Genomic DNA, 18711 nt, shown 5'->3' with positions numbered 1-18711 from the left:
GGTAAATTTTGCAATCTAGCCATTTACTGAAATTTACGGATATAAAATACCTAATTTACCCTTTTTCTTATACTTACTTGATCAAAACACTAGCCCACGTTTGACCGGTTTGAATTGTATACAGCCAATTAATTTCAAATTTTTTTTCGCAATTTAATTGGATATTTAGCTAATTTAATAGGAGATTCGGTAATGTAATTAAAAGAGAAAATTTAATGCAATAAATGCACAAAAAATTTACCATAATTGACAAAAATTAACAAATCAGCGGAGATTAACAAAAATTTACAAACATTTACACTGTATTTGCTTACACGGCTATAATTTAAGCAATTTAATTTTAGCTTTTTGAATTCATAATAGGAGATTCGGTGATATAATTAAAAGGGAAATGAAATATATTTATTTGATTTAATAAAGTCAAACAAGATAATGAATACGCGTAATTATGATAAAATCCCGTTCAAAATTAGAAAATAAATTTGGAAAACAAAAATACCGTATTAAATGCGTATTAAAGGAAATGAAAGAAATTGGCTCTACCTGCACATATGTAAATTTACCATAATTAACAGAAATTAACAAAGCTACGGAGATTAACAAAAATTTACGAACATTTACACTGTATTTGCTTACACGGCTATAATGTTCATTAAAGAAAAAAAATAACCACTTGCCAAATATAGAATTTTTTTGAAATTCGAAATATGAACCGAATATAACAAATTCGGCTACAAAACCAAGTTTCAAAACGTGGGCTAGTATTTTTTAAAACAAACCAAGGCTAATATAGTAAATACCATCTTACATAAATATGACACGTCATCAAATTTGGCTAGATTCGAAAATTAAACGAAACGTTGACTAGATTACAATTGCAACGTTTGATGTGGCTTAGATCGACTAATTTTTCTATTAATATTCAGTATCATTTTTCCGTTTTTGTTTTAAATTTAATTATAGGGAAATCATAAATATTAGGTGCTTATTTAGAACTTTTATTTTTCCTTCCCAGTTTATAGCAATAGATTTTCTAAAATCTTCAGTCTGATTTTTGAAGCTCCAGAAATATTTTTCGTCAATGGTCTCGTCATTCTTCTTCGATTTTAGGGCTGAAAGAGGAATAAAAATAACTTTGATTTTGGGTATTTTAGGGCTGAGAGAGGAATCAAAATAACTATGATTTTGCGGGATTTGAAAAAAAATGTAAAATGTCATACCGTTTAATTTGTGGGATACTATTGTCTAATAGTTTTGTTCATGGCTATCCAGCAATATATGCCATACTGCAAAAAATAATTTTCAATTTAACTAAATAACTACAATACCCACCTCTAAATTAGACCACTTCATTTTAATTCATAAATATAAACAAAAAAATAATTGAATTCAGAATATTGATGTCGCAGTTTAATTATTGGAAAACAACTTCCGGACATATATTCAATACAATTGATTTTGTGTATTTATAAGTTTCTCGTTTTCTTCCACGGTGACATTTTCGGTCGAAATCGGTTATCCAACATTCATGGAGCTGTGCCTGTGTGTAAAAGGATCACGATTGTGTATTTTTGGTGATTTTGCATTTAAAACGCCTTAACTATTAAAACCGAATTATTACAAGTTTTGGGTGACAAGGAGAAAACAATTCATACATGTGAATGAAAATTAAAAATTGTACAGTCTCTGATGTCGTTAGCTACTAGCTAGGACCTACCTTATTCATATTCTGTCACGTGGTAATTTTATCGTGGCAAGCAAAAATATTGTTCTAAATAATTAATTCACTAATTTTACTATGGTACTATGAGATTATATTTAGCAGTTGCATTTACTTAGTCTATTGTGTCTTCTCTTATGACGCCCGTTTAATCCATTGGAAATAAAGAATATCGTGTTAGAAGAATTGTTAATAAAAGAGTATTTATTAATAAGTGTATAGGTGATTTGTGACTAATACCTGAGTGAGGTTCACTCATCGGAATTGTTTAATTTTTGCGTATTCTTATTCCTCGTTGCGACAAGTATAAGATTTATTATTTGTTAGCCAAAATCATTACTATAATTAATAGAAATTGATACTCAAAGTGTGCTTAAAGAACACATTTGTTATGTGTAAATGAAGTGAATTCCAAGAGTCCTACATGGATTGGGTAAGTGTGTTGCGTGGTGTTTATATACTATCATCTTTCTTTAGTGGATATGCAAGTGCAAGAGAGGAGAGTGTGAGTGAGTTATCTTTTAACCCCTCGCACGCACACACACGCGCGCGGCCGCTGTCGAGCCGAGCCGGGCTCGGTTTCAGGAATGTCTCAGGCTTGGGGTGGGCCAGTCCTTATCTTTTTATCGCAAAATTCACTTCCGAAATGTTTTAATTCCGTAAATAACTTTTGTGTTATGGTGAGAATTAATTGATTAAGTTGGTAGTAAAATCTACGGTTTTGCATGGGTTAAGTACATGTAACCGGTGCTTTGATGGAGACGTTATACATGTGTGAGCGAGCTTACAAGGATGTTTAATATACGTTCATAACCGATGGGCATTAATGTATTTATTGGCTATTATGACTGAACGTTTTGGAGGTTCAAATTCGTGTAACCACTGCTTGCTTCGGCTATAAAAGGCCTTGAGTTCTCTCATTCAAACACACCTTGAGTTTTCCTTTCTCCATCTCTTCGAAATTTTTTTCTTTGTTTGCAGTCTGGTGGTAGTTCTGACACTTGTGTTCTAGTTCGCTGAAGTCAAGCCGAGTGGTGCTAAGCTTGTCTTATAGTCGTTGTATCCTGGAAAGCTTTCGCTCAATTTTTCCCACACCTGTGGAGGGCGATAAAAAGCTTCAAGGAAACCGTCAAACGGGCCTCAACAAACTTTCTTTGCCGACCTCTTTTTTTCTTTTTTCATTTCTGGTTTATGTTCTATTTTATTTCCTTGCTTTTGTCTTTAATTTCTACCAATATTATTTGTAATATTGCTAACAATCTTGAAGCTTTTTTATATCCGTTTAGACAGTTTGCGAGGAAGAGAAGAAATTGAACTTTGTTTCTTTTCCGGATTTGGTTTTATTAAAGGTTACTCATTTTGTTGATTTCTTTTATAGAAAATGACTAACGTGAACGACACGACGATTGTGAATGTTGATGGGAGCCTCACCGAGAATCTCTCCGTGGTGAACACCCGACTACCATAATGTTTGGTCAAATTCCTGTGACCTTGGGTCAAGACTCGATGGCGGCTACGATCGGGAACGGACTTGCGGGTCTTATCCAACCAATGGCTTCAAAAGCCATGAACGACTAAAACGGTTCCGCGGTACGTGGGCCCGCCGTCATACCGGCCGAGAAGCCCGAGAAGTTCACGAGATTGAACTTCAAACATTGGCAACAAAAGATGTTGTTTTACTTGACAAAGCTCGGTCTTGCGCGGTTCATGATCGAAGATCCAACGACTCCTCGCGAGGACGAAACCGATCGTGAAGTGCTAATTGCGTTTAGCGCATGGAAGGATTCCGACTACTTGTGTCGAAATATTGTATGAATAGTCTCAAAGACTCGTTGTACAATATGTATCGCTCCAAAAGCTCCTCCAAAGAGCTTTGGGATTCATTGGATCGGAAATACAAAACCGAAGACGCGGGCTCTAAGAACTACGTCGTGGACCGCTTCCTCGATTTTTAAATGGTGGATTCAAAGATCGTGGTGAGTCAAGTCCAAGAGCTGCAACTTATCATCCACGAGATTCATACCGAAGGGATGACCATTAGCGAGTCATACCAAGTTGCCTCTACCATCGAGAAACTACCCGCGGGGTGGAAGGACTTCAAGAACTATCTTAAGCATAAGCGAAAAAAGATTAGTTTTGAAGACTTGGTTGTTCGTCTCCGAATTGAAGAGGACAACCGTGGCTACGACAAGAGGTTCAAGACCCACTCCGAGAAGGCTAACGTCATTGAAGATGGCGAGAGCTCGAGGGGAAAGAAACCCGCCCACAAGCTTGGGCCGAAGGGAGGGACGTTCAAGAAGAAGAAGCATCAACCAAGGTTCGTGGGAAAATGCTTCAACTGTGACAAAGAAGGTCATCGTGCTATCGATTGTAGGAAGCCAAAGAAGAAGAATGAGGCCAATGTCGTGGAGGGTGATGATGAACACCTCGTCGTTGTGGTCTCCGAGGTGAACATGGTGGACTCGAATCCCAATGAATGGTGGCTGGATTTTTGAGCAACCCGCAACATATGCTCTGATAGAAACTCCTTCTCCACCTTCAAGTCGATGGAAAATGGGGATAAGTTGTTCATGGGCAACTCTGCCACCTCTAAGGTCAAGGGAAAGGGCGATGTCTTTCTGAAGATGACCTCTGGGAAGGTGTTGAAGCTCACGAACATGCTTTATGTGCCCGATATAAGGAAGAATCTCATCTATGGGACTGTGCTGTGTAACCATGGGTTTAGAATGGTTTTAGAGTATCAAAAGATTATACTATCTAAGAACGGGATGTATGTGGGCAAAGACTATATTAAGAATGGCATGTTCAAGATGAATGTAATTTCCATCAAGGCCAATGAAATAAATAAGAATAATTCTTCCGCTTATATGATTGAGTCATCTAATTTATGGCATGGTAGACTAGGTCATGTGAATTATGACACGTTGAGAAAGTTAATTAACTTGGATTGCATTCCAAAGTTTAATATTGACTCAAAACATAAATGTGGAATTTGTGTTGAAGCAAAATTAACGAGAACATCTTTTCATAGCGTTGAAAGAAGTAACGAATCTCTTGACTTAATTCATACCAATTTATGTGTTTTAAAGTTCATGCCAACAAGAGGTGGTAATAAATATTTTGTGACATTTATTGACGATTGTACAACATATTGTTACGTTTACTTGCTTAAGAGCAAAGATAACGCAATTGAGAAATTTACCATGTTCAAATTAGAAGTTGAGAATCAACTTAATAAGAGTATTCAAAAGGTCCGAAGTGACCGAGTAGGTGAATATATTGAGCCTTTTGGGGCGTTTTGTGCACAACATGGTATTATTCACGAATTCACTCCTCCTTATTCTCCTCAATTAAATGGCGTTGCCGAACGAAAGAATCGCACTCTCACGGAGATGATGAATGCGATGTTGTTGGGTTCTGGGTTACCACAAGAAATGTGGGGAGAAGCAATCTTGTCTGCAAATTACATTTTGAACAAAGTACCCCGAAAGAAGGAGGATAAGTCTCTGTCTGAGTTATTTATAGGAAAGAGACCTTCCTATAAATATTTACAAATATGGGGGTGCTTGGCCAAAGTAATGGGTCCTCCTCCGAAGAAAATGAAGATAGGACCAAAAACTATAGATTGTGTCTTCATTGGATATTCACACCATAATGCATATCGATTCCTTGTGTATGACTCGAAAAACCCCGATATACACAAAGATTCAATTATGGAATCTAAAACTACTTCGTTCTTTGAACACGTGTTTCCTTATAAGTCTAAGGAAGATGAACCTAGTTCATCAAACCACTTTCTTGATGATATTGAGGAAATAACTCCAGAAAATGATGACGAGTCTGAGGATGAGATAGGGTCTGAGGGACTTAGACGAAGCAAACGAGAAATCATTTGGTTCTGATTTTCTGACCTATATGCTAGAGGCTTTACCTCAAACATACAAGGAGGCTGTTAACTCCGTTGAGGGTCACTTATGGAAAGATGACATAAGAAGTGAGATAGACTCTATCTTGCAAAACCATACTTGGAAGTTGGTTGATCTTCCTCATGAAAGTAAAACACTTGGTTCAAAGTGGATATTCACGAGGAAGATGAAAGTCGATGGTACTATTGATAAATACAATGCAAGACTTGTTCAAAGTGTTGTCAATGGTGCCCACAAGAAGAGTTGCAGTCTTTATTTTGTACATTTGATGTAATAAAGTCTCATGAAGACTCTTTCTTGTAATTGCTTATTTATTAATAAAAGTTGAAACGTTCATTCAATCTTCCTTGTCTGAAGCTTTATGATAAAACCTTAGTCTTTTAGTCCATAAACAAACCTAACAACACATGAAGAGACAAATGTAGATTTGCATGAACAAACTCTTCATGGTTTGCTTAAAACGATATATTCGCAATCTAAGGGTCAAAGGACTATTGACCTCAGTACGATTGTTAGGAGAATCTATGATGTTTAGTTATGGGGCATTGAGAGTTGGAGACTCTATAGTTCTTCTAGGTATCTTCCGAAGGTACTGAATTGACCAGTGCATTTCTAGAGACAAAATAAGACAAACCATTTAACCTCTTATGTCTCGAAGTCAGTACGTATGAATTGCATCATGCTTACCTTAATCCTGAAATGAGACATGTCATTTCATAGCTTACGTATTCTCATTTGAGAAAGTCAGAGTTCGGACTCACTATGTGATTCCGAACAGGACCTATTGGTGAAGTACTAAGTTCTGAAGATGTCATGAGTAACTTTGTGAAGTTCTCATAGATATGGAATTCATGTACAAGATTGCTGAAATGCAATGTATATCACCTCATGCTTTGTTCCTTGGAATGTGAATAAATGAACTGGCCAGTGTCCAAATTGAGTCTTGACTTTTTTGGATGAAACAATGTGACTTGTTAGCTCCTCGTCAATACATTGTTTCTGACTTATTCACAAGCGACAAAGGAGTTGAGGAAATAACAGCTAGAAGGGTAAAATGGTAATTTCGTAAATCCCGACTAGCTGATGATATTCATGAAGGGTAAACATCGATAATATTCTGTGGATCCGCTTATTACAATTAGGTTGAATTCTTGAGTAGAAAATAAATTCATTTGAACCAAGAGATTTTCAGTGTCAACTCTTTAGTGGAGTCAGTTGACATTAAGGTAAACTTGGAAAAGGTTTGTGAACTTTTGAGTCCAAGTGTTTAGCTAAAGCTTTGTTCATTTGGATCCATGAGGTCACTGTCACAAATCACATCGAGTAGGAATAGTTAAACTAGAAGCTAAGTCAAAACAAGAACGAGACAAGTTTTACGAAAATTGTCAAAAGAGTAATTTTGTCTTGATGGACATGGCACGAAATGAATGTCAATAAATTTTTTGACATGGTCATATGATGACTAATAACACTCGGCCATGATATGTTCATTGGGCCTTGTGAATTAATTTCATTTCATAGAATTTTACTTGAAAATTCTTAATGGGCTTTTCTTATGTTGTCATGAACAATTAAAGAAAAACCTAGAAAGCCTTTCTAGAAGGCTTTTTGGCCGTCCAACGCAATGAAATGGGAGATAAAATTCGTGCAGCCCTTAGTGTGAAAGAGAGTTTATTTTGTGCATTAATGTATGAAGATACTTTCCAAAAGAAAAAAGAGGAAACAAATTTGCTTCTAGAAGCAATGAGGAATTCAGCCAACCAAGAGAGGAACTAAATGAGGAAACAAATCCAAGGCATTGTTGGACAAGGTTGGACGTGCAAAGCAAGGGAAAAAATAGGAAATAAGATTTACTCATGAATATGTGATATTCTATAGTAAAGAGAAAACTACATTTTGAAGGTAATCCTCCTCCTATAAATACCCCACCTCATTCCTCTCATTACATTCATCCCACATAAGTTAGAGATTGAGAGACTCTCTCTCTAGACATTGTGGCCGCCCACTCCTCTCTCTCTCTCTCTCTCTCTCTCTCTCTAAGTTCTTTTTGTTTTTGTTTTGGCACCTAGGTCCACATTTGACCTAGTGTTTTAGCTCTTCGACTCTAAGACTTGTTCTTGAGTCGCCGTGTTTAAAAGTGCCCACACACTAATTCCTTTCTTTCTCGAGTGATTTATGTGATAGAAACTTTCGTGGTTGCTCGAGTTGCCGAGGAAAGAAGAGAGACGTGCTGCGAAGGAGACGAACGTTTTCAACCTTCCGAAGGCTCATCAACGTTCAAGCTTCTAAAAAGGTTAGTAAATTATTTATGCTCATAATAGTTTATATTTACATGTGTCTGCTCTTTGTCTAGGTTAGTAAAATCGTTTTACTTGTCAAAAGAAAATTTTTAAAATTCCGCCGCTTACCGAAGCGTTAAACTTTTTCTTAAACCCTAGATCAATTCCAACACAAAGGGTATAGACAACAAGAGGGGTTGGACTACTTTGATACATATTCTCCCGTGACGAGAATAACATCTATAAGATTGATAATTGCAATTGCTGCGTTACGAAATTTTGAAATTCATCAAATGAATGTAAAAACTGCTTTCCTTAATGGAGATCTCGAAGAAGAGATTTATATGACTCAACCCGAGGGTTATATTGCTCATGGACAAGAAAGTAAAGTGTGTACATTGGTCAAGTCGCTTTATGGCCTTAAACAAGCCCCAAAGAAATGGCATGAGAGATTTGACACTATGATGATGTCAAATGGATTTAAAATCAACGAGTTTGATAAATGTGTGTATATTAAAGTCGTTGATCATGGGTATGTTATTTTATGTTTATATGTTGATGACATGCTCATTGTGGGTAGCAATGATTGCATGGTTCAATCCACGAAAGATATCTTGAACTCAAGGTTCGATAAGAAAGATTTAAGACTTGCTGATGTAATCTTAAAGTTCAAAATTACTCGTATGGATAATGGAATTATCCTAGATCAATCACACTATGTTGATAAAATTCTAGACAAGTTTGGAAAGGGAGATTCTGGAGTCTCTACAACTCCCATTGACATAAGTCAACACTTGTCTAAAAATAAAGGTGAAGGCATCTCCCAAATTGAATATGCAAGAGTGATACGCAGTCTCATGTACTTGATGAGTTGTACGAGACCTGATTTGGCCTACACTGTTAGTAGACTAGCTCGATATACGAGTAATCCAAGTACCGAACACTGGAAAGCAATCGTGAGGGTACTGAGGTATCTACGATTCACTCGTGATTATGGTCTACACTATGCAAGATATCCTGAAGTCATTGAAGGTTACACTGATGCGAGTTGGATATCTGATATTCAAGATTCAAAAGCCACTAGTGGATATGTATTCACTCTGGGAGGTGCGACTATATCTTGGAAATCCTCCAAACAAACTGTGATAATTAGATCCGTGACGGAATCTGAGTTTGTTGTGTTGGATAAATGTGGCGAAGGAGCTGAATGGCTTAGGAACTTCATGGAGGATATTCCTGATTGGACTAGACCCGTGCCTGCAATATGTGTATATTGTGATTGCCAATCTGCTATTGGTAGAGCACATAATGTGATGTATAATGGTAAGTCTAGGCATATCCATCGACGACATAATACCGTTAGACAACTTCTCTCGTCTGGAGTCATAAGTATTGACTATGTTAGGTCCAAAGAGAAGAGAAATTATGGATCCGCTAACCAAAGGGTTAAATAGGGACCTAGTAGAGAAGACATCTAAAGGAATGGGACTAAAGCTCATGGCAAATAAAGCCAAGTCAAAGGAAACCCAACCATGATGACTGGAGATTCCAAGATCTTGGTTCAAAGGGACAACCTAACTGTCAATGGCTAAGTGAGGTCACTGTGGGGAACCCCCGATCTTATTCCTATTAAGATAGTGATTCCCGTACGAGATTAAGCTTAGAGCTTTTTAATGATTCTGTGAAATTGAATTGTTGAGATTCCGAATGAGTAATGCGGGATTACTCTTGATAAAAAAAATCACCTTTGTGAGAGAGAGAAGTGGGGCCGCTTCGAAAGAGAATTATTTGGGCTTAATTCTTTAGAAACTCTTGCAGAACCAGGCGAATGTTCAGGGCAAAAATGAACATAACCATGAGAATTGAACCTGTGTCAGGGAGATATCAGTGGGGGATATGTTTATCTTTTATACAAAACGACAAACAGTTCAAAGACATCGTGTCTACTGAGTAGTCAGTAAAGATGGCATATCTTTCCGATGGAAGGTTCAAATGCTCTACCTACGCATCCTATACCGGTATTGACCGTAGAATCTATCACCACCTTGAGTCGTGTCGTTTCTTTATAATTGTCGTCTCACAATTTCATTCATGTGGAGGATTTTTGGAAGAATTGTTAATAAAAGAGTATTTATTAACAAGTGTATAGGTGATTTGTGGCTAATATTTGAGTGGGGTCCACTCATCGGAATTGGTTAATTTTTACGTTCTTATTCCTCGTTGCGACGGGTATAAGATTGATTATTTGTTTTCCAAAATCATTAATATAATGAATGAAAAATTGATGCTCAAAGTATGCTTAAGGAACACATTTGTTATGTGTAAAGGAAATGAATTTCAAGAGTCTCACATGGGTTGGGTAAGTGTCTTGCGTAGTGTTTATATACTATCCTCTTTCTTTAGTGGATCAGCAAGTGCAAGAGAGGAGAGTGTGGGTGGGTTATCTCTTACCCCTCGCGCGCGCACGTACACACACGCGCGCCGCCGCCGCTGCCGAGCCGAGCCGGGCCGGGGTCGGGCTCGGTTTCGGGTTTCAAGAATGTTTCGGTCTCGGTCTCGGGTTTGGGCTTGGGCCAATCCTTATATTTTTTTGCTTGATTGGGCTATAAAAGGCCTTGAGTTCTCTCATTCAAACACACCTTGACTCTTCCTCTCTTCCTCTCTTCGAAATTGTTTTCTTTGTTTGCAGTCCGGTGGTAGTTCTGAAACTTGTGTTCTAGTTCACTGAAGTCAAGTCGAGTGATGCTAAGCTTGTCTTATAGTCGTTGTATCCTGGGAGGCTTTCGCTCAATTTTTCTCACACCCGTGGAGGGCGATAAAAAGTTTCAAGGAAACCGTCAAACAGACCTCAACAAACTTTCTCTGCCAACCTCTTCTTTTTCTTTTTTCATTTCCAGTTTATGTTCTATTTTATTTTCTTGCTTTTGTCTTTAATTTCTACCAATATTATTTGTAATATTACTAACATATCAGACATTTATTCCCTTCGTGGAGGCACAAATGCTAGAATCATTTTACCAAGAAAATAAAATAAAAATGTACTAATTTTAGCTTGACACATATATTGATATCATTTAATAATTTTTTTTACTACTATATGTTAATTCCATTTTTAGATCATCAACATTTAAAAACTCACGCGGTTTGATCCAAAGTTAAACCTATGATTGCGCGTGGGTTGAAAGGTGATAAAATATTTCGTTTATCGACTTTGCCTCATCAAAAGTTATTTTCGTATTCTTCGTCTTCATCATGGTCGTCATGTTCGTCGTGTATTTCACGTTTCTAATGAAAAACGTGAAGTAGAGGGACGCAAATGGTGTTCCATTGATGTGCATTCAAATGCTCAATATTAGTTCGAATATCTTAATAAAGTGGGCAATATCTCGTCTCTAAGATTTCTAGAGAAAGAACATGAGAAGAGAATTAGGCAAAGTTTTTTTTAACTCAATAAGTACTTAATTTTGATTTTGAAGTGTGAAGCATATACAAAGATAGTCTTTGTGACATGTGAAGAATTTGTGGGCCCTGAAGAAATTGAGTCAAGGAGACATGGAGGGTCCCTTTTTTCTGATACCTCGAGGGCCATGGGCTCAATATTGTGAGCTGCCCGAGGGTAGACAGGACTAACTTTCAAGTGACCGGAGACTCCAGGTCATGGATTGGCCGAGAGGCGAATGATGATGATTCTGTACTGGTTGGAGTGGCCAAGTGGCTTGGCTAAAGATATGTTGAAAGTGGCTGAGTTGTTCTCGTGCCATGACCGAGAACAACCCATGGCCTTCGTTGAAGACCTTCGCTAAGCATTAATTGGTCAAGTAGTTCTCGTGCCATGTCGAGAATTGGCTGAGTGGTTCTCGTGCCGTGGACGAGAATGGCTCGTGGCCTTGGTTGAAGACCTTGGTCGAGCATTGGTTGAGTTCTTCTCGTTCCATGGCTGAGAATGGCCCATGGGGTATGTTAAAGATCACCCGAGAGTGGCTGCAGTTGATGGTCGCACGAGTGGCCGAGTGATTGAAGGCTTGTATGATGGTCGAGGACATGGTTGCGTTGGTCTGAGTATCTGAGTACTCGTGACATGGCTGAGAGAATTGCTAACAGACTTTCTCGTGCCATGGCCGAGAGACTTTATCGTGCCATGTCCTAGAGAATGTTTTTTGTGTCATGGCTGAGAACTCTCGGCTGAGGATTCGAAATCGAGTACTTGCGACATGGCCCATAGATTTTAATGTGCCATTGTCAAGAATTCTCGGTTGAGGATTCAAGACCGAGTATTTGGGTAAGGGCCGAGAGATATTTTCATGTTGTGGCCAAGAGGTTTCAGATCCGAAGCGGTTGCTTCGTCTTTGTCCGGAATTTGTCTTAAGGACCTTATCAAGGACTTAACTCGAGGACTTTGTTAACAATTCGACTTGAAGACTAGTTCGATAATCAGTCTTGAGGACTTTGTTATGGGATATAGCTGGAGGACTTCGTTCGATAGTCTTTCTTGAGGACTTTGCTCGAAATTTGTTTCAAGGACTTCGTTAAGAATTCGACTTGAGTACTTCGTTCGATAACCCATCGAGGACCTCGTCAAGGATTTGGCTTGATGACTTCATTTTATAATCCGTCTTGATGACTTCTTTAATGATTCGACTTGAAGACTGATCATGCATCTTGAACCTCTTTAGCAAGGTGTTCATCTAAATCTCACGTCAATGTCCCAAGTCTAGATGACAGGGCTAAGCGGAATCCATAGTTGTTAGTATGATGGCCCAATGCTTTGTGGGCCCATTTTTTTGATGGGCCGCCACATTCATATCGTGGAAAGATTTTAACACACTATTATCGCTTAATCAGTTAGTAAGAGTAAATAATGTTGATTACCAATACTATACCATATTAACATTATATACATACATATATATATATATATATTTATATAATTTGTATATCTATGTTTAGAAGAAAGCGAAATACCAACGATCTTCTTATTCTTCCGAATGATTTAAGCACCAACAAAGAAAATCAAACGTACCAAAAAAAAAAAGAAAAAAAAAGAGGAAAGTGAAAGAACAAAAAACAAAAAGAAATCTTAACTTGAACAATATGTGCTTGAGATTCAAACTTGGCTCTCAGCACTGTCTGCTTTTAAAGCTGTGTGTTGTTGATCATGATCATATCTGTTCTCTGCTCGTCTGACCCTTCTCACATCTCTCATCTTCTTAACCTCTCTGCAAGCCTTCTTATTATTCGCCAAGAAACATTTTGCTTGTTGCTCTGAATTATAATTATTATCGATTCTTGTGCTCTTCATCCCAAGACCGACAATATTGTTTGGAGCCATCACAGCTGGCTCAATCGGACCTGAAGAGGCATCTGAGGCCATTGAATCATCACTCTCATCGCCATGATTACCATCTTCTTCTACTATATTGCAGATTTGATCAGAGCCAATGTACATTGTCCAACCAGACTCCGTGTCACTGGATTTCTGACCTGAAAACACTCCAACAACTTGGGAAGAGTCCATTGCTACAACAAACACATAGAAAGACAAAGTCCCCAGAGAAATATTTGTTCCTAAACAAACCAACACTGTGGAGCAACAACCACCTGGGGGGTTGTATGTAATAATCTCTCTCTCTCTCTCTCTCTCTCTCTCTCGCTCATATTTATTTGGTAATGTGCTGATATAGCTTTTAAAAATGAGAGAAAGCAAGTGTAACTGAGAAAACGACAAAGAGAACCAACCCAGATTACTTTAGATGAGTACTCATTATGATAAAACTATCGGCATAACTTCTCTGCTGCTTCAATCACTACCAGACAAAAACAGGTCGTGATAATTACACACTATATACTTATATAAACAAAAAATAGGGTCTCTAAGATGATTTATAAGATAAGATTACTCATTATTAATGGTATGCACTTATACCACTGTAATTATTAGTAAATAATTTGGATCATTCACCTGAAAATAAAATAACCACCATACCTTCTCCTCTGCTTATTCCATTAAATACAAGGAGAAGAAGAAAAAAGGACAGCTATTAACAGCTTGGTAGAGAACGTGAATCAGAAACCAAATCACTCTCGCTGACACCACTTTGGCAATTGAAACAACGTGAAAGATTGGTGCGAAATTGGTTTTGGAAGGAATCATGGTTCTTGTGCATAGCTGAGAACCCCAGCCAATTAAAAGAAAAATATAACAGAACAAGAGAGACATTTTGGGAGCCGAAACATTAATGAAAGGCTTTGAACAGTTCTCTTTTTTTGAAGTTATCTATTTTTTTTCTTCTTACTTTCTATAAATCTTGAGTTCTCTCTGGTTATTTGCCATCAGTAATTACAGCAGCCTTTTCCCAGTGGAAGAATTTAATGTCATCAGTACCAAAATTGGGTTTGTCATTTTTCTACTTCTTTGCTTCTTTTATTTTTATTTTATTATTTCCTATCTACCTCTTCTAAGCAGGTAGGTCTAAGTATTAGGCTTTGCTGTCTCTGAAGTTTTTGCATCAGAGACATAATAAATACCTTACACACTGACTACGTTCTAGTTCTAAATAGTTAAGCAATTAGGCTTGCATTACATGTTATTATAAATCAATTTCGAGATAGAAAAATATAAAAATAAAAACGTTGTGGCTTGACAATATTATGTTTGGTGCTGAGACCAATTCCTGGGATTTGTTACAATCTTGAAAGGTTGATGAAATTACCTTTGTCTGGTCTGTTAATCATCAGTGTTTGGTAGAGCGATTCTAAATATTAGACTAGGATCCAGAAAAAGAGCTCCCTAGGGAAGGCAAATTTGAAAAAACAAATTCAAGTGGGGCTAATTTCAAAAAACAAATTTCAACTGGAGCGAATATGTAAATTTTTAAGATAAAAATAATTAAAAATAGGTCAAAAATGTATGTGTGTGTGTGTGTATATATATATATATATATATATATATATATATATATATAACGTAGATAATAAAGAGCACCTCATTTCCCTGTTTCCTGAGACCGTCACGTGGCGTTGCCAAGCGACGACACTTTTCGGTCTTAAAATTTTTTTTCCGGCCTTTAAATTTTTTCCCTCTCTCATCAATATATTTTATATAATTTTTGTTTATGTATATTATTTTTTTTTCTCCCTCCCTCATCAATATATTTTGTATAATTTTTTTTATATATATTATAATCATAATTACTAATATTATATTATACTATATCAATAACATACATTATTTTGAGTATATGTTATTATTATATATATATATATATATATATATATATATATTCTTGGAAAAACTATGTGGTATTAATATTACACGTAGATTTTATATGTTATTATTTGATATATAATACACTTTTGCGATTTAACATAACAATATATATTATTAATATAGATATAGGAAGTTTTTCTTACTTTCTATTCCTCTATATCTTTTTCTTTTATCAAAATTTAACTTCAATTTTTATTTACCTAAATATTTTTTGTACATAATACTTCTAAGAAATCTGACAGATAGGAAAACATGCAATATTTTAAAAAACTTTGAAATGATAAAAAAGTTTTTGTGAAATCCCAAATTTTAAGTTTAATAGAAAAGCTAAAATATTGTTATCGGGTGACGATAGTAATTTTTTTTTTAATGAAGTAGTAGCTTAATTAAAAAAAATCATTTCTTAAAACGCTTATTGTGGTTTCAAAAATTATTATTTTGCATTAATTCTTTTTGGAAAAGCTAGATTTGAATGTCTTCTATCTAAATCATTAATTGAAAAATATTTTTATGAAATACAGAATATTTTCCGATTTTCAAACTTAAAACATTTATTGTGGATTCAAAAATTATTATTTTGCGTTGATTCTTTTTGGAAACGCTAGTTTTACATGTCTTATTTTTAAAAAAGTAATCAAAAAATATTTTCATGCTATACACAATATTTTCTGATTATTTACGATTGGTCCGCAAACGTGTTTTCCCGAGCCGTCCATGATCAACGATTGTACTTTCCGAAATGAAGGTGAGAATAATCTCACTGCAACACAGATTAGTTCACAAAAATAAAATACGTAAGTATATGATCTGAATGAGTTTATAATAATTTTTTGAAATTGTTACTGCTTGATTATTTGACATATGTGTGTTATGGTATGATATGATATAATATGATAAATTATAAATGATATGTTATGATATGCTGAGTTTATGATATGATATGGTATGGTATGTTATGTGATGATATGATATGGTATGGTATGTTATGCGATGACATGTTATAAATTAGAATACTTATATCATGTTCTATTTCTAGTCATGTTATCATGTATATTTTATGTCATACGTCATTCGTGCATGTAACGAAAATAAAAAAGTGAAAAGATAAAGATAAGCAATGGAGTCGTACCACCTCGAGCTACAGAGGTCTTAAGGAGAATTTCTCGAGCCGACTTACGGGCCCAAATGGGGAAATTTCTCGGGCCGAGGCCCTAATATATTTATTAGATAGAGCGAAGTGTGGGACCTTGCAATCCCATATCTTCGTCTCTAAAGTGTGCACTGAAATAGGTACGACTACTCTAGGGGCACCCCGAACTAAAAATTGATAGAATCAAGAAAAGAAAGATCAAGTCACAAATTAGTTTTAAAATACTAATAACCGATTCATGCATTGCATTACTCTTTTTTATTTTGTGAGCTTTATATTATTCTCGCTAAGCGTAAGCTCATTTCTTCGAGAGAAAAAAAATATACGTATGTGTTGTAGGTAAACAACTTGCAAGGAACTGAGCAGGGCGGACTAGCAGCGTCGATAGCGAGAGGGTTGAGTTATGGTTTTCATTTACAGAATAAGTCTTCCGCTACAAGTCTTTAAGAAATAAATTTTAAAGTTTTTATTTTCAAGTATTTCAAAGTTATATAAAGTTTCAAAGAGTTTTCTAATTTAGTTGAGACCAGAATATGGATTATGTTTTAGTATTTTTGCCGCTATGTTTAGTTTTAAATTCGTATATTCAATTTTGGTTAAGTACTTCTCATGAAATGTTCGATATGCAATCTTCATATTTTTCTTAAATGCTTTTGTTTTTTTTAAGATCTTTAAAATTTTGGCTCGCCTTGTTTCGACGTGTTTTTAAAAAAAAATTCCTCCAAGTTTTCAAAAAAAATTTATAAAGTTTAAAAAGTAAGATAAGTAAGACGGTCCGAAAAGTCGGGTCGTCACATTTTTTTTCTACCTTTTGTTACTTAAAAAAAAAAAACTAAAAGCCGCCACGTGTTGCCGCGTAACGAAGCCACTGGATGAAAGTGGGAGAAAAGTTCTCTTTATTATCTATGTTATAGAAATTTGGATAAATTGATCTAAAAACTGTGGATAAATTGCCAAATATAAATACAAATAGGAGAAATAAGGCTCATTCAGTTTCTTAGGGCTATGCGTACATTTAACGTTGAAATCGTTAAGAATTTGGTTTTATAACGTTAAAATTAGTAACGGTAAAATATTGAGATATCAATGGTTTTCTATAATGTTAATATGGTATTTTGTTCTCCTACATATACTTTCTTTATATAATTGAATTTACAATATTCAAAATCCACACAAAAAAAAAAGTTGGTCTCCTATTTATATCTTTATAATATAATTAATTTTACAATATTCGAAGTTATAAAAAAGTGATTAAAAGTTCAAGAGAAAAAAAAAGTACAGAGAGATATCGAAGAAAATAAAGTTATATTTGAAGATATGCGTCTTGAACGAACAATTTCCCGATTTATCTTTTTTTTTATTAATTTTTGTTTTTCATTTGTTTTAAAATTTTACTTTATAAAAATTGATCGTCCAAATTTGTTTTCTTAATTTTTGTCAACATATTAATATTTAGTAAAAAGTTATATTAATTAATCGAAGAAGATACCCATTTGAGAATATGAAAAATAAAAAAGAAAAAAAAAACTAAAAAAAAACTAAAAAATTATGTTAAAACACTAAAACAGAGCAATTAAAGAACTTATTTACCTAATGATAATTTTTTTTTACTAATTTGATATTATTATGAAAAAAAAATAAAGCCGCCACGTGTACTAATTTGATATTATTCTGATTGTGATTACTACTGTTATAGATTGCAAATAAGGCCTTATCAGAGCATGTGATTGATATTTATGTCAACGTTGAGTACAAAGGTTTGATTACTTTCAGCATAAACAAACCATAATTCAAGTTGATGAATACCATAGTATCATAGATATTGTTGGAATGAGTAGATTAAAAGATGGATACTGGTAATGTAGAATCATAAAAATATTTTTCTTACCTTTTGTAATTTTGTTAAAGCTGGATGTCTTAATCATGACATAGAACCCGAACTGGTGAGAGAGGAGCAAGCAACGATTATGCAATGTAGAATCATAAAAACATTTTTCTTACCTTTTGTAATTTTGTTACGCATTACTTATCTTTAAATAGTTTTATATTTTGTTTATTAAATTATCTTTATTTTTTTCTTTGATATTTATTTCCCTTCCCCTTATATGTGTCTCCATGAAAGCGAACACAAACTTTATTTACCCATGAAAGTCTAACTAATATACGAAGTAAATTTTTTACATTTTATCATTTTATTAATGATTTTTAAGGAATTTTTCTTAATTGCTGGTTTCTTTAGTTCCCATTGTTTAAGAAGCTTGATAACACAAGTTAACATCTACAAATTTTACTTGCTATTATCATTTATAATATCCTAAAATCATTCACGGCGTTGCTAAAACTATATATATATATATATATATATATAT

At 35.1% G+C, this 18711-nt stretch overlaps 1 protein-coding gene across 1 annotated transcript; it reads right to left on the bottom strand.

Moving 5' to 3' along the window:
• Positions 1 to 12897: 12897 nt before the first annotated feature.
• LOC149402623 (uncharacterized) lies at positions 12898 to 13440 on the bottom strand. Its single transcript, XM_089608182.1, has one exon. The coding sequence runs from the start codon at positions 13438 to 13440 to the stop codon at positions 13030 to 13032; it is 411 nt and encodes a 136-aa protein (XP_089464308.1). The 3' UTR covers positions 12898 to 13029.
• Positions 13441 to 18711: the final 5271 nt, after the last annotated feature.

The sequence above is a fragment of the Urtica dioica genome, chromosome 3 (assembly GCF_054948205.1).
Source record: "Urtica dioica subsp. dioica isolate 48M chromosome 3, U.dioica_male_clone48M_v1_H2, whole genome shotgun sequence".
NCBI lineage: Eukaryota > Viridiplantae > Streptophyta > Magnoliopsida > Rosales > Urticaceae > Urtica > Urtica dioica.
The sequence above is the reverse complement of the archived record's forward strand: the minus strand, read 5'-3'. Positions and strand labels throughout refer to the sequence as shown.